General features: G+C 38.9%; 1 protein-coding gene across 5 annotated transcripts in view; it reads right to left on the bottom strand.

Annotated features, from left to right (window-relative positions):
• CERT1 (ceramide transporter 1) overlaps positions 1–17,654 on the bottom strand; it is a 133,093-nt gene that overhangs the window by 25,616 nt on the left and 89,823 nt on the right. For 3 of the 5 annotated variants that reach the window (XM_035291389.3, XM_035291390.3, XM_035291391.3), the window contains 2 exons: positions 10,474–10,560; positions 2,831–2,923 (listed from right to left, as the gene is read on the bottom strand). In XM_035291389.3, coding sequence (XP_035147280.1) covers positions 2,831–2,923; positions 10,474–10,560 — 180 coding nt within the window. Of the gene's footprint in view, positions 1–1,924; positions 2,003–2,830; positions 2,924–10,473; positions 10,561–17,654 lie in introns of all 5 variants that reach the window. The other 2 variants (XM_035291387.3, XM_035291388.3) reach the window with 1 other exon arrangement.

Here is a 17,654-nt window from a genome sequence, read left to right as displayed (position 1 = left end):
GGAATATCCTCTGAAACAAGCAATCTCATCAATTGGGAATTAGTCATCTCTTTTAAAGGTGCTGCCGAACATAAGGTACACAGTTTAATCACAACAGTTAATTGCTAGAGCCCATGTCTGCTAATGACAACTAATGCTTTACCAAGGACAATAAATACTCGAAGACCTTATTTTATTCATTTTTATCTTTTCTGACATATAAAACAGTATATAATCAAAAGCTAAAACAAGATCTGATCAATCATGAGCCCCATATATTAGAAAAAAGTCTGCAGCAAGATTTCTCTCAACTTATATACATGAGTTTTACAAAAAATTATTAACATATGAAGAAGCTGTAATTCAGCAAAATCTTGTAAAAATATAGGCACGTGCTTCTCAGTGATATAGTTACCTGTACTTAAAGGCAATTCAGCTGTTCTACAGCACTACAGCGAGGGCCCTGGATTGGGTTCTGAACTCCTAGTTCTTAGGCATTCTCTATCACTGGCTTACATTCTTTCCTTGCTGACACTGCATTTTCTTTCATTTATAGCCTATGTATTCTTACATTTTTGGTTAGTCTGTGATATTATTTTAAAACAATGTGGAGCTTAGCAGAATAAACCAAAGTCTCCTGGTATTACGTAGTTTTGTCACAGATTATGAATATGAATCTCTTTTATTAGAAAAAGGCACAGATGGACAAGCAAAAGGTAAAAAAAAATCTGTAGTATATTTGGTTATGAATGATTTCTCATCCACAATTGCTAAATCTTTTTCTTAAAAGTATTCAAGGAGAAAAAGGCTGCACAAGTCAGAAAAAACCACTAAGTCTTAATATTCTCTATTGCAGGTTAAAAACATAAACTTTACATATGTAAAAATAATAGATATCTGCTTTAAACTATGACTTTTACAAACTTTTACAGGAATACTCTCATAGAGAAAAAATAATGATGTAGATAACTTTTATTAGCTCAAAGAAATCATGTTATAATGGCAATAAAAGTTCACACTTATTGAGCACTTACTATGTGTCAGGCTCTAGCTAAATCACAGAAATGAAGCACAAAAAAGTTAGAAAACTTGCTGGGATCATACAGTTAACTAGGATTTAAACTTAGTCATTCTGACTAGAGAGCTCAGGTTCTTAATATAAAATTAACATAATATAATCTAATCCAATAAAATGCATTCACCAGAAAGATACAAAGTTGAATGGCAAAAATGTGAAGATTAAGAAAATTTTTAAAACACTAATGCTGACACCAAAAAAAAAATTTCTTCAATGGTAATTTGATTTTATTTTGAGGGTAGAGACTGCAAGCATTTAGCTTCCTATCTTAAATTCCTAAACTCTTACCAATGCTAAAAACTTAAAACAAATTTCCATAGCTTTAGCATATAAACAGAAATATTCATTTATAACACCCAAAGGTAATTTGCATAATGAAAATGCAATCTGCTCAATGGATCTTAGTATTATAATGGAAATGAAACATTATTAAAAAGTAACTTCCTTGCTAAATATAATTTGGAAGTACTTTAAATTAGATTATAAGTGAGAGTGCTGAAATCTGCTTTTCTGTTATAATGTATCATATACACCATGTCCATCAAAACTGCTAAATGCTGTCTGAAGAAACAGATATTACATGATTTATATAATCCAGTATCTTCTATTTGTTTCAATTCAGTTTGAAAATCTTTCTGGAGTACCTCCTATATGACAAAACTCCAAGCTGTGAATAGTAAAGGACACATGCAAGCCTGACAGAGAAACTATTTAGTAGACAAGGAAGACCTTTTTAATGCTTAATGTTACCATTTAAAATTACTATTTAAAATCAGTGGCCTAACCAAAAGATTTCCAGGAACTGGGAAAGCAGGCTGAAATATAGCACAGAAAGACTCAAGTCCACTCTATACATTCATACAGTACCTGGGAGCTGAATCTGTGAACATCATCAGAGGCACTGACTAGATCAATGGAAGACATGGAGGAAGAGCGACTATAGGGCTACCAGAGACAGACAAAGAAAAAACCAAGTAATCAGAACAAAGGCACAACAGAGCATTCAGTACCAACTTCCAAACACAAGATAAAGGGAAGAGAAAACAAAGCACTATATGAAACAAGCACAGCAGCAACTGCTGACTTCATGCACCTATTATGTATTATGTTCCAAATCATTCCAAAAAGAATGTAGTGCTTCAACTAATGCAAAGTAATACCATTTAAACCAAAGAAGAAATGGGTTTAGTATAACTGCATATACTTCTGGTTAACTATTTTGGACTAGCCACTCCCTATTTGCCCACCACCCACTTTCCTCTTAAATAAAAATGAAAGAACATTATGTTCAGAACAAGAGTTCTAACTGTTTTAGAGGATGAATATGGAATACAATATATAGAAGCAAAAACAATCTCATTACTTAAATTCACTAAAAGGGGAGAAAACTTATACTACAAGGTATTTCCGGCTGGGTGCGGTGGCTCACGCCTGTAATCCCAACACTTTGGGAGGCCAAGGTGGGTGGATCACAAGGTCAGGAGATAGGGACCATCCTGGTAAACACGGTGAAACCTTGATTCTACTAAAAATACAAAAATTAGCTGGGTGTGGTGGCATGTGCCTGTAATCCCAGGTACTCAGGAGGCTGAGGCATGAGAATCACCTGAACCCAGGAGGCAGAGGTTGCAGGGAGCCAAGATCTCACCACTGCACTGCAGCCTGGCAACAAAGCAAGACTCCATCTCCCCCTCAACAACAACAAAAGATATTTCCACCAACAGTGAAGAACAATACAAGGTGTACTTTTAGTAAACTCTGACATTAGCTTACCTTTTGGACAAACCTATGTGTCCCCACAGAAGAAAAGGCATCTCCAGATGGCAAGGATGTAGGCCAATGTAATCTCACCTTTTCACTCTGTGACTAAAAAAACATATAATGGTAAGATGGGAAGGTTTTAAAGCATATTTTACAACTGAAGAATGGATAATATAACCTGAAACTACCAATATTCAGTGAATGCCTTAGTGTTTACAATCATTAGAATTATGAAACTACTCCACAGACATGGCAAATCCTGATACTTGCCTCAGATATCCCAATTCAATCTCTTTTTTTCTGACTCCACAGATACTATGTTAGGCAAGGGATAAGTTCTTTGATTTTGCTCCTAGTCAGACTCCCTCCTATCTGCAGAGCATTATTTATCATGGGTCAATCTTAACACAGCTACCAATTTCTCCTATCCAAACCCTGGCCAAATCATTCCAATCATTCTACCTTATCAGGCCCCTGGAGGGCTCACCCACAGATTTATCTATAATTAGAAATAACACCACTGTTTGCTTCAGTTATGTTCCTAAGAACATATCACATATATCTCTTTGCCTCCTCTCCATGAAGGTATTCTGACCTTCATTTCATCATCCTACTCCTGTTAAGCTGACACTTGACCTCCTTCTTCATCTTTAGTTTGTCTCGGTTGTTCTCATTTATTTCAACCAACTGCTAAGATCTTATTTCTCATGCACCAGTTTATTGCATGTATCTTTCTCTATGTTTGCAAATAACATAAACTAAAAAAATGTGTGATATGAATGTCACTTGAAGAATGTCTATTTAATGGGCAGGTTGTAGAGAGTTCTGAAGAGGGAAATGATCTCAATCTATGGAACTGATTTTATGGATTACTGAAGCTTATTACTCTGTAGAGTACTACCACACTGTATCTTTGTCATATCAACATGCCTGGCTATTAGGGAAGAAGAATAATGGTCTGTTCAATGACTATTTTGCAGAGCATCTACTATAGTGTTAAGAATACAAAAAAATTAAATGATTTGATGGCCCCATGAATGTTTCTTTTTCTAAAGCTTACAGAAGGTTTCATCAGTTCTCTCAAACCCAACTCAACCACTGTACTGATATTCGGTAGAGTAGCATTTTAGAGAGAAAAGATGTTTTGAATCATCTTGTCTACCTTGTTTCACAGATTAGAAAACCAAGGCCCAGAGAGTTCAGTGATAAGTTCATAGCTACAAAGTTAGAGGTAAAATTAAGAGTAAAACTCAGGTGTCTTGACCTCACAGTTCACTACTTTTTCCCAAAACAGCAAATCTAGACAAAAAATGAAGGGAAACAAAACAAATAATGCTATTTTAGGTAGTACTTTAGGCTTCCAATAGTAGAGCTCATTTAGGAACTGAAAGTTCCCACTCTTCTTGAGTGGTACATAGCATCTTTTGGGTATAAAAAAATGAGCAATAAGCTTTACAAATTAATGTGACATAAACTTTTTATCACGAGGTCAAGAGATCGGGACCATCCTGGTCAACATGGTGAAACCCTGTCTCTACTAAAAATACAAAAAATTAGCTGGGCATGGTGGCGTGTGCCTGTAATCCCAGCTACTCAGGAGGCTGAGGCAGGAGAATTGCCTGATCCCAGGAGGCGGAGGCTGTGGTAAGCCGAGATCGCGCCATTGCACTCCAGCCTGGGTAACAAGAGCGAAACTCTGTCTCAAAAAAAAAAAAAAGAAATACTTTTCTTCAATTTCCACAGCAGCTGTGTACAATGGCTATAAATTCAATAATGATAACAAAATACTGAACAAAGTAAAAGTGAGGAACAAACTCAGGTGAAGGTGAAGGCAGGGAAAGTAATAAAGGGGTTAATAAAAACAATGATACTGTCATAGATGAAAACCTTTAAGTTTTTGTCATCTTCCTTTTCATACTGTACATGGTGATGACAAATTCAAAGAAGCTTTTTACTTAGAATAAATATATGCTTTATACTAAAAGCTGGAAACCTGAAGGGAAATAAGCAGAAAAAACATTTCTACTGAGGGGGATTTAAGGAAGATGGTGCTGTAGGAGCAGCTCAGGATTGCAGCTACCAGTGAAAGCGCAGAGGGCGAGTGGACACCGTATTTCCAGATGGATCTTTAATGCCCACAGACCAGGAGATTCCCAGGTGGAGGAGCCCCATGGGTCACCAGAGTGGCTGTTTTGGCCGGTGTGGCTGTTTTGGCTGGCGCAGCTGTTTCAGCTGGTGTGGCTGTTTTGGCCGGCGCCACAGCGCAGTGGCACCCCGTACAAAATACACTGGTCTGGTTGCTCTGTTAAACTGGCAATTGAGATACGGGAAGGCAGATTAGCCCATTCATCTGATTAAACGGGACTGAAACATAAAGCAGGCTAGGAGATTCCTAGGCAGCCACGTTGCTTCAGCCGGCGCAGTGGGTCGCCACACGGGATATCACACAGATCCCGGGCGCCCTTTCCGCAGGCGACTGGAACACCTGGGAGAGAGTCAACCGTTCAACTTAAAAAAAAGGGCTCTGAGGCAGGGAGCCAGGCGATCAGGCTCAGCGGGTCCTACGCCCACAAAAACAAACAAACAGCAATTGGAAACGCTTGGGGTTGAGAGTTTCACGGCAAGCACAGCTAAACCTGGGATGACCCAGCTCTGTGGGGGAGGGGTGTCCGCCATTACCAAGGCACTCCTCCCCTACGGAGGTAGTCTGCCATTGCTGACGCAGCCTGCCATTGCCAAGGCAACCCGACATACCATAGAGAGTCCACCATTACAGAGGTGGGCCAACATTGCTGTGGCAGTTATAACCACATCCATATAAACAGGGCTGCAGGGTAATACACATGGCAGCAGGGCGGAGCCAGCAGCAGGGCAGAACCCACAGCAGAGGCTCAGCAAAACCTCTACAGGCACTGACTAGGCTGCCCCCTTGCTGGGCAGGACAGCCCCGGACCAAAACAAAAAAAAAATGCAGCAATGCAATGGATACCATAAATAAAGCCCTAACCCCCCCGGACAGAACACCTGGGGAAAAAAGGGGGTTTATGAGTTCTGCTGCAGCAGACTTAAACATACCTTCCTAGCAGCTCCGAATGCACAACGGAGCTCACAGCTCAGCACTTGAGCTCCTATAAAGAACAGACTGTCTCCTCAAGCAGCTCCCTGACCCCCGTATATCCAAAGAGTCACCTCACAAAGGACTGATCAGACTGACATTTGGCGGGCACCATTCTGGGACAAAGATAGCAGAAGAAGAAACTGGTAGCAACCCTTTTTGTTCTGCAGCTGCTGCAGGTGACCCCCAGGCAAGCAGGGCCTGGAGTGGACCTCAGCAGTCCTAAAGCAAAGGGGCCAGTCTGTTAGAAGAAAAAATAAGAAACAGAAATAACTTCATCATCAACAATCTAGACGCCCACTCAGAGACCCAATCTGAAAATCAGCAACTACACAGACGACAGGTGGATAAACCCACAAAGATGGGAAGAAACCAGTGGAAAGAGGAGGAAAACAGCTGAAACCAGAACACCTTGCCTCCTACAAGGGATCACAACTCCTCACCAGCAAGGGAACAAAGCTGGACAACGAATGAGTGTGATGAAATGATGGAATCAGACTTCAGAACGTGGATAATGAGAAACTTCCATGAGCTAAAAGAACATGTTCTAAGTCAACGCCAAGAAACTAAGAACCTTGAAAAAAGATTTAAGGAAATGATAACAAGAATGGACAACTTAGAGAGAAATATGAGTGAATTCATGGAGCTGAAAAACACAACACGAGAACTTCATGAAGCATGCACAAGTTTCAACAGCCGAATTGACCAAGCAGAAGAAAGGATATCAGCGGTCAAAGATCACCTCAACGAAATAAAATGAGAAGGCAAGATTAGAGAAAAAAGCGCAACAAGGAATGAACAGAGTCTTCAAGAAATGTGGGACTATGTGAAGAGACGTAATCTACGTTTGACAGGTGCATGTGAATGTAACGAAGAGAATGAATCCAAGGTGGAAAACACTATTCAGGATATTATCCAGGAAAGCGTCCCCAACATAGCAAGGCAGGCCAATATTCAAATCCAGGAAATACAGAGAACACCACAAAGATATTCCTCAAGAAGAGCAACCCCAAGGCACATAATCGTCAGATTCACCAGGGTTGAAATGAAGGAGAAAATGCTAAGGGCAGCCAGAGAGAAAGGTCGGATTACCTACAAAGGGAAGCCGATCAGACTCACAGCAGATCTCTCGGCAGAAACCCTACAAGCCAGAAGAGAGTGGGGGCCAATATTCAACATCCTTAAAGAAAAGAACTTTCAACCCAGAATTTCATATTCAGCCAAACTGAGCTTCATAAGTGAAAAAAAAATAAAATCCTTTGCGAACAAGCAAGTACTCAGAGATTTTGTCACCACCAGGCCTCCTTTACAAGAGCTCCTGAAAGAGGCACTACACATAGAAAGGAACAACCAGTACCAGCCACTCCAAAAACATACCAAATGCTAAAGAACATCAACAAAATGAAGAATCTGCATCAACTAATGAGCAAAACCGCCAGCTAGCATCAAAATGGCAGTATCAAATTCACACATAACAATATTAACCCTAAATGTAAATGGGCTAAATGCACCAATCAAAAGACACAGACTGGCAAATTGAATAAAAAGCCAAAATCCATCAGTGTGCTGTATCCAAGAAACCCATCTCACATGCAAGGATACACAAAGGCTCAAAATAAAGGGATGGAGGAAGATTTACCAAGCAAATGGAGAGCAAAAAAAAGCAGGAGTTGCAATTCTCATCTCTGATAAAATAGACTTTAAAGCAACAAAGATCAAAAGAGACAAAGAAGGACATTACATAATAGTAAAAGGATCAATACAACAAGAAGAGCTAAAGATCCTAAATATATACTGACCCAATACAGGAGCACCCAGATATATAAGGCAAGTTCTTAATGACTTACAAAGAGACTTAGATTCCCACACAATAATAGTGGGAGACTTTAACACTCCACTGTCAATATTAGACAGATCAACCAGACAGAAAATTAACAAGGATATCAAGGACTTGAACTCAGACCTAAAACAAGCAAATCTGATAGATATTTACAGAACTTTCCACCCCAAATCCACAAAATACACATTCTTTTCAGCACCACCTCACACCTACTCTAAAATTGACCACATAATTGGAAGTAAATCATTCCTCCGCAAATGCAAAACAACTACTATTTACGACAAACCAACAGCCAATATCATACTGAATGGGCAAAAACTGGAAGCATTCCCTTTGAAATCTGGCACTAGACAAGGATGCCCTCTCTCACCACTCCTATTCAATATAGTACTGAAAGTTCTAGCCAGAGCAATCAGGCAAGAAAAAGAAATAATGGGTATTCAAACAGGAAAGGAGGAAGCCAAATTGTCTCTATTTGTGGATGACATGATAGTATATCTAGAAGACCCTATCGTCTCAGCCCAAAAACTCCTGAAACTGATAAGCAACTTCAGCAAAGTCTCAGGATACAAAATCAATGTGCAAAAATCACAAGCATTCCTATGTACCAATAAAAGACTTAAAGAGAGGCAAATCAAGAACAAACTGCCATTCACAAGTGCTACAAAGGGAATAAAATACCTAGGAATACAACTAACAAGGAATGTAAAGGATGTCTTCGAGGAGAACTACAAACCACTGCTCAATGAAATAAGAGAGGATGCAAACATAGAGAAACATTCCATGTTCATGGTTAGGAAGAATCAATATCGTGAAAATGGCCATACTACCCAAAGTAATTTACAGATTCAATGCTATCCCCATCAAGCTACCAATGACCTTCTTCACAGAACTGAAAAAAACCACCTTAAACTTCATATGGAACCAAAAGAGAGCCCACATAGCCAAGTCAATTCTAAGCAAAAAGAACACAGCAGGAGGCATCACACTACTGGACTTCAAACTATACTACAAGGCTACAGTAATCAAAACAGCATGGTACTGGTACCAAAATAGAGATATTAGACCAATGGAACAGAACAGAGGCATTGGAGGCAACACAACATATCTACAACCATAAAATCTTTGATAAACCTGACAAAAACAAGCAATGGGGAAAGGATTCCCTGTTTAATAAATGGTTTTGGGAAAACTGGCTAGCCATGTGCAGAAAGCAGAAACTGGACCCCTTCCTGACACCTTACACTAAAATTAACTCCAGATGTATTAAAGAATTAAACATAAGACCTGGCACCATAAAAACCCTAGAAGAAAATCTAGGCAAAACCATTCAGTACATAGGAGTAGGCAAGGAGTTCACAACCAAAACACCAAAAGCATTGAAAACAAAAGCCAAAATAGACAAATGGGACCTAATCAAACTCCACAGCTTCTGCACGGCAAAAGAAACAGTCACTAAAATGAATCGGCAACCAACAGAATGGTAAAAAGTTTTTGCAGTTTACCCATCTGACAAAGGGTTGATATCCAGAATTTACAAAGAAAAAAACAGATTTACAAGAAAAAAACAGATAAGCCCATTCAAAAGTGGGCAAAGGATATGAACAGACACTTTACAAAAGAAGATATACATGAGGCCAACAAACATGAAAAAATGCTCATCATCAGTGGCCATTAGAGAAATGCAAATCAAAACTACATTGAGATACCATCTCACGCCAGTTAGAATGGCGATCATTAAAAAATCTGGAGACAGCAGATGCTGGAGAGGATGGGGAGAAATAGGAACACTCTTACACTGCTGGTGGGAGTGTAAGTTCAACCATTGTGGAAGACAGTGTTGCGATTCCTCAAGGACCTAGAAATAGAAATTCCATTTGACCCAGCAATCTCATTACTGGATATATATCCAAAGGAATATAAATCGTTTTACTATAAGGACACATGCACATGAATGTTCATTACAGCACTGTTTACAATAGCAAAGACCTAGAACCAACCCAAATGCCCATCGATGACTGGACTGGGAAAACGTGGTACATATACACCATGGAATATTATACAGCAATAAAAAACGATGAGTTTGTGTCATTTGTGGGGACATGGATGGATCTGGAGAACATTATTCTCAGCAAACTGACACAAGAACAGAAAATGAAATACTGCATGTTCTCACTCATACGTGGGTGATGAACAATGAGAACACATGGACACAGAGAGGGGGGCACTACACACTGGGGTCTGTTGCAGGGAATAGGGGAAGGACAGTGCGGGGGGGAGTTGGGGAGGGTTGTTGGGGAGGGGATTTGGGGAGGGATAGGGGAGAAATGCCTGATGTGGCTGAAGGGGAGGAAGGCAGCAAATCACACTGCCACATGTGTACCTATGCAACTATATTGCATGTTCTGCACATGTACCCCAAAACCTAAAATGCAATAAAAAAAAAAGTTTCTATTTAAGTTCATGTTAATTATGCATGGTTCCTTTAAACAATCATGGTCTTCTTTCTATAGCTTGGAAATTCACATATAAAGGAATAGACATATTATTTTACATATGTGACTCAATGTATTCACAGTTTCTAGGTTAAGTTCAGAATTTTCAAATTCTGTTTACATGAAATAAGTCAAGGAATGCCTAGAGTGTTAAAACATATTTCAGCTTAGAATTTTCAATAATAGATATTGAAAATATAAATACCTGTTCTTCTATTTTATCTTGTCTGTCAAGAGCAGCTTCAACAGCATCAAAGAACTCTTCTTCCTTAATGAGACTGTTAGGGCCTTCCTATGCCAACACACAGGAGGAAAAAAGCAGTTGGTTTAAAGAAACAGAAAACTGTAATAACTGTGGTACTAACTGGAGGTTGAAAATAGACCTAATAAACATTTGCTGAACACATATTTATAAACCAGTCAGTATACTAGGTCATATATATACATATATAATATATATTTATGCTCTGTGTAAAATCATGAGTGTTACAATTAATTCACTCAGTACTCATATATTTACTTACTGCAATATTGTGTTGGGATAATAGTCTAGAGCAGGGATTGGCAAACGGTAGCCCATAGGCCAAATCCAGTCTGCTGCCTACTTTTGTATAGCCTGTGAGCTAAGAATTTCATTTTTAAATGGCTGGTAAGAATAAAAGTAATAACATGACATGTAGGAATTACTTGAAATTAAAGTTTCGTGTCCATAAAGTTTTACTGGAAAACAGTAATGCTCATTCATCTATATATTATCTAGGGCTTCTTTGTAGTGGCAGAATTGAGACTTATGACAGAGACAACAGAGATATAAAACTGCAATGAGGTAAGTAAAAAGATACAGAAGAGCTATAGCTAATGAGTATAGCTAGGCATTCAGAGGGGGATCTTCCTAAGCATGGGTAATTGTTTCATGGGAAAAGAAAAGTTGAGCTGATGCTCAATAGTCTGGCTAGATGGCAGAATAATGGCCATCAATCACCTGGGGAATTGTCTGGAAGACTTCTTACAATGAAAATTCCCAGGACTCCATGCCCATAATTACTTCTCAGTAGGTCTTCAGTGGAGCCTTGGAATATACATGTTTAATAAATAATTCCCCCAAGTGATTCCCATAACAGCAGAACCTCAGCTGCATCAGAAGATAAACATATAAAGAAAAGCAAAATATAAAAAATCAACATGTTTCTGCTGTGATGAACCAAGTAAGTGGACAATAAGTGGAACAACAGATAGCTTTGTATTATAATAAAAGAAGATATTCTTTTGTATTATGATAAAAAAAAGAGGTAGGCTTGTGTTTAGAATTTCTTAAATGTTAAAATATATAAAATAAGACACACAAACAACTGGTGAAATCTTCCCAGTTAAACTGATAATCCCAAGTTATCATTAGTCCATTAAAAATTGTCTAGCAACATCCTCCTATCCCCATCATAACCTGGAACCATACTGGAAGGGTAGGAGGTATGGGGTAATGTTCTTGTCATTTGGCATATAAGAAATATTGACTTAATGCAGTTCTTCTTTTAGGGTTATGAGGACTCAGTCCCTCACAACCTACTTCAAAAAAAAACAAAAACAAAAAAAACTCCAACTTTCTATTCAGATACAACAAACATACACAACAGCGTACATCTGAGTGAAGTATCATAAAGTGAATATAACCATCAAATGATCATCTGGGACAAGAGGGTCATAAAACAATAGTAAAAATGCTCTAGGAAGTCAAAACATTTCAAAGACACTCAAATGACAGCAAGATAACTTTGCTCTCTATTGATCAGAGAAAATACAAAATATCCAAACTCAAGCATATTTTCTAACGATTTTAAAAACGATTAAAATCATAACTACAACTACATTTAAAAAATATTATTTATTCAGTGTATAGCGATTTAGTACATATGGATTCTAATCCTTAAGCAATCATGTCAGAGCCTCAGGAGTCTAACTGAAAATTACAGCATTTAAAAATTCTGGCTGGGCATGGTGGCTCAAGCCTGTAATCCCAGCACTCTGGGACTCAAGGAAGGCAGATCACATGAGGCCAGTCAGGAGTTCAAGATGAGCCCAACATGATGAAAATTTTCTTTGTTAAAAAGGACTTCAAAAAAACCCTTTTATCTCAAAGGGTGGGAGTTACTTATTTGCCCCCTTAGAACAGCATTTCTTAACGTTAACAACTCTTCTTCAAGAGTTCTCTACCCTTAGATTCCTAAACTCCCCCCTCCCTCTCTAAGTGCTCTTAAAGGGCTCCTTTGTAGGTTTCCCCTTCTCTGCCTGTCCTTTAAATGTTGGTGTTCCTCAGGATTCCATACTTGCTCTCCCCATAGCATTCTTACTTATATCCAAAGCTTCAGTCATCCTTTGATGACTCCACTCCTAAATTCACAGCCAGACCATCTCTAACTTCCTCCTGTGACTCATCTCAATTGCAATCTCTTCTCCTATCTCCACACCTATCTGCAGAAACCTGGGCCTAATCTTGGATTCTACCCTTTTCCTTCATTCAATCATCATACCTTTCAATTCTACTTTCCAAATACAATAGCCTCCCCATCTGTGGTTTTGTTTTCTATGGTTTATATACAATAAGATATTTTCAGAGAGAAAGACTACATTCATATAACTTTTTACTGTAATATAGTATAATTGTTCCATTTTATTAATTTTAAAATAAAAAATTTAAACTATCACAGATACATACATACAGGAAAAAATATTGTGTATATAGGGTTCAGTACTATGCACAGTTACTGGGGGGGGGGAGGTCTTGCGATGTATCTCCCCCAGCCACTGATATGGGGTGATTACTATATCTAATTTGTCAGTGCCTCTCTATTCCTCCTCCTTTGACTCTAATTTAGGCTACCTTCAACTCTCCTCTGTATTATACAAAAAGTCTCCAAGCCCCTAGTCACAATTGTTACCTTTAATTCATTCTTCTGCTTCAGGGAGAATGATTTTTCTAAGCTGTAAATCTGAAAATGTCATTTTCTTGCTTAAAACCTATTGTTTCCCTGTAATCCCAGTGCTTTGGGAGGCCGAGGTGGGTGGATCATGAGGTCAGGAGATTGAGACCATCCTGGCCAACATGGTGAAATCCCGCCTCTACTAAAAACACAAGAAAAAAAATTTAGCTAGGCGTGATGGCACAGCTGTAGTCCCAGCTACTTGGGAGGCTGAGGCAGAAGAATTGCTTGAACCCAGGAGATGGCAACTGAAGTGAGCGGAGATCATGCCACTGCACTACAGCCTGGGTGACAGTGCGAGACTCCATCTCAAAACACAAAACAAAATACAAAAAGCAAGATCGGAAATAATTCTTGTTGATCCTTCCAGCCAGTCTTTTACCATTCTTTGTTCTCAATTTGTGGAGGCTCTACCTTCCACAGAGAACTACTTTCAGCTCCCCTGAAGCAAAATACTCCTTTGCTTCTGACCTCCAGAAATCACTGTCTACTCAATTTACTCATTCTTTTTTTGTTTTTGTTCTTCTTTTGGCACGTGATTATCTGGTTGGATTTACTTATTCTTAAGGTTTCTGCTAAGACATTCCTTCCTCCTGGAAGATGTCTCTGATTCAACACCTTCTCTGTTTTAAAATTGTTTCATAACATACATTATGATAATTGCCTATTAACTAGTCTTTGTTGCCATTATACATTCGGGTAGGGCCCTTAGGCAGGATCCTTGAAAGTCTTGTTCCTTGCTGTATTCTCCATGCCTAGTACAGTGCCCTATAGTAAGTCTGAAGGAATTTAAGATTACAAAGTAATTTCTGAGGCTATAGATGTCAGAAACACTTAAACTTTTTTTTATAATTAGATCATGAATGTCTGATTATAACCAAAAAAAGTCATAATTTGGATTAGTGTCTAAAACCCATATGACTATAATAAAACGATGGTTCAAAACTCCAAAAGCAAGAAGGGGAAGTATAAAAACAGGCCCCAATTTATATAAGAATTGTATATTTAATTTAACTTAGTGAGAAAAATACAGAATACCCTTAACCAATTTCTTCACTAAGAAAGAGTAAAGTATATTTCGAATAGGTGAATAAAGGATGTTTATTCAACAAATGCTAGTGGAATAAAATAGGTTTCTATATCATACCATTATTTTAAAAACTCCAGATGTATTAACATATTTAGAAGACACCACTGGAAAATAAAAAATGAGAAAAAATAAATAATTATTCAAAGTAGAAAATGCCTTTCTAAGCATGATACCAAATGTAGAGAAAAGTGTACCAAATGACTGAGAAGTTAATTACGTGAAGGTTTAAAACTTTTATATGGCAGGCCAGGTGTGGTGGCTCACACCTGCAATCCCAGCACTTTGGGAAGCCGATGCGGGCAGATCACGAGGTCAAGAGATTGAGACCATCCTGGCCAACATAGTGAAACCCCGTCTCTACTAAAAATACAAAAATTAGCTGGGGTGGAGCCAGGAGCCTGTAGTCCCAGCTACTTGCGAAGCTGATACAGGAGAATTGCTTGAACCCGGGAGGCGGAGGTTGCAGTGAGCCAAGATCGCGCTACTGCACTCCAGCCTGGCAACAGAGCGAGACTCTGTCTTAAAAAAAACAAACAAACAAACTAACAAAAAAAACTTTTATGCAAAATCTACCAAACTGTTTTAAGCTAGGGAAGAAAAAAAAATTATTTTTAAAGCAAATTCTATACATCTTCTAAATCAAAAGGGGGAAAAAACCCTAGTAAAACAACCAAAAGACATGGCCAAGTTAATCATTAAAGAAACATGGTAGCCATAAAATGAAATCATATGTTTTGCAGCAACATGGATGGAGCTGGAGACTATTATCCAGAGTGAACTTGGCACGGGTCAGGTCTCACTAACAACCATTTCAGTACTGACAGAGTGGTTAAGTTAAAGATTGAAAGCCAGTGCCCTTATACAAAGGCTGGGATGTAACAAAACTCCATCAAGAGTTTTGCCTAGGCCTTTCCTGGGCCTTAAGGCATGACAAAGTAACTAAGGAATTCTTAACAGGATCCACATAGGTTTCAACAAGTTTTATTGTGAGTCTGAAGAAACTCCCCAGGCCTCCACAAACAAGTTTATTAGGGGTCTGAAGGAACTCCTCAAACCTGTATGATTTAGTAGGAGACAAGGATAATCATCTCAGTACTTTACTAAGTCTCCAGGGGAAAGGTCTTTAGGACTCAGACCTTAGTTTTAGATTAAAAGAAGTTAATCATTTCTATCTTTAGATGAATGCACACTTACAGGTAGACATATGCTTGCAAGGTATATAAGCTCTGGAAAACTTTGTAATTTGGAGTTGGTATGGTGATAATTTTCAGCCCTTCTCCCCGTAACCAGTGACAGAAATAAAAACTCTCGGCTGGGCACAGTGGCTCAAGCCTGTAATCCCAGCTCCCAGCACTTTGGGAGGCCGAGGCGGGCGGATCATGAGGTCAAGAGATAAAGACCATCCTGACCAACATGGTGAAACCCTGTCTCTACTAAAAATACAAAAATTAGCTAGATGTGGTGGCGTGCACCTGTGGTCTCAGCTACTCGGGAGGCTGAGGCAGAAGTAGTGCTTGAACCTGGGAGGCGGTGGTTTCGGTGAGCTGAGATTCTGCCACTGCACTTCAGCCTGGCGCCTGGCGACAGAGTGAGACTCTGTCTCAAAAAAAAAACAAAAACAAAAAAACTCTCTTCTCCCCAGTTCATCTGCATCTCATTATTAGGCCATGAGAAATAGCAGTTGGACCCTCAGTTTGGTCCCGGAACAAATTAACTCAGAAACAGAAAATCAAATACAGCATGTTCTCATTTATGAGTGGGAGCTAAACAATAGGTACGCAAAGACAAAAAGATGGAAATGATAGACACTAGGGACTCTGAAAGGAGGAAGGGTGGGAGGGGTGAGAGTTAAAAAATTAGCAATTTAGGCTAACATCCTTTTCGGCCTTAGCCCACCTGCACCCAGGTGAATATAATTATTAAAAAAAAAACTGGAAATTTGATACACCATTTACTATTTGGGTAATGGGCATACTAGAAGCCTAATATCTACCAGTATGCAATATACTCATGTAACAAACATGCATGTGTACTTCCAATGTAAAATTAAAAAAAAAAAATGTCTGTTAAACATAATTTTTAAAATGCTCAGTCACATAAATAAAGCAATTTTTTGGCTTTGAAACTAGTAAACGCAGGTACCTAGCACAAGACCCCTCTTCCCTCCACCCTTGTCCTCTCCCCCTGGAAAAAAAAGAAAAAGCCTGTGTTGATGGAAGCAGGGATAAATATGTATACAAATTATACTCACATATTGCTGGTAGGTAATAAACTGTACCATATATTGTTAAATATAAAACATGAGTTTCAGTGGCCTATTTACATTTCGTATAATCTTCCTATAATAAATACATATTTTATTTATAATATTAAAAAATAAGGTACTTTAATGCCGGGCGCGGTGGCTCACACCTGTAATCCCAACACTTTGGGAGGCCGAGGCGGGTAGATCATCAGGTCAAGAGATCGAGACCATCTTGGTCAACATGGTGAGACCCCGTCTCTACTAAAGATACAAAAAATTAGCTGGGCATGGTGGCGCGTGCCTGTAATCCCAGCTACTCGGGAGGCTGAGGCAGGAGAATTGCCTGAACCCAGGAGGCGGAGGTTGCGGTGAGCCGAGATTGCGCCATTGCACTCCAGCCTGGGTCACAAGAGCGAAACTCCGTCTCAAAAAAAAAGGTACTTTAAAAAGTTGGTATTCCTTCCAAAAAATAAACCCAAAATGGCAAAACAATTGCTTAGTTTCAGAATAAAAATCATCATTATAATACCTTATATTGAAACCTCAGAGGATAGCTAATTATGTGATTTTTAATACATTTTAGAAGGAATAAATTGACAACAATTAAACAATATTTACAGTTTCAGTCTCATCAGAATGCAGTCTCAGTTGGAAATTGACTCCAATATTAAAAAAAAAATTCAGCCAACAGCAGAGCAGCTATTTAGTTTTCCTTTCTAGAGCAGAAGTGGCAAGAAATTTTTCTTCTGTTTTCATAAATATAACTATTTTATTCTTCTGTTCTACCTCAATGACAGTCTTTGATACCCCATTTTTAAACTGCTCATTTCAGGAATATCAACATTGGTTTTTTTTTTTCTGAGATGGAGCCTTGCTTTGTCACCCAGGCTGGAGTGCAGTGGCACGCTCTCAGCTCAACGCGACCTTTGCCTCCCAGGTTTGAGCGTTTCTCATGCCTCAGCCTCCCGAGTAGCTGAGACCACAGGCATCTGCCACCATGCCTGGCTAATTTTTGTACTTTTAGTAGAGACGGGGTTTCACCATTTTGGCCAGGCTGGTCTCAACTTGTGACCTTG

The sequence above is a fragment of the Callithrix jacchus genome, chromosome 2, assembly GCF_049354715.1.
Source record: "Callithrix jacchus isolate 240 chromosome 2, calJac240_pri, whole genome shotgun sequence".
Lineage (NCBI taxonomy): Eukaryota > Metazoa > Chordata > Mammalia > Primates > Cebidae > Callithrix > Callithrix jacchus.
The sequence above is the reverse complement of the archived record's forward strand: the minus strand, read 5'-3'. Positions and strand labels throughout refer to the sequence as shown.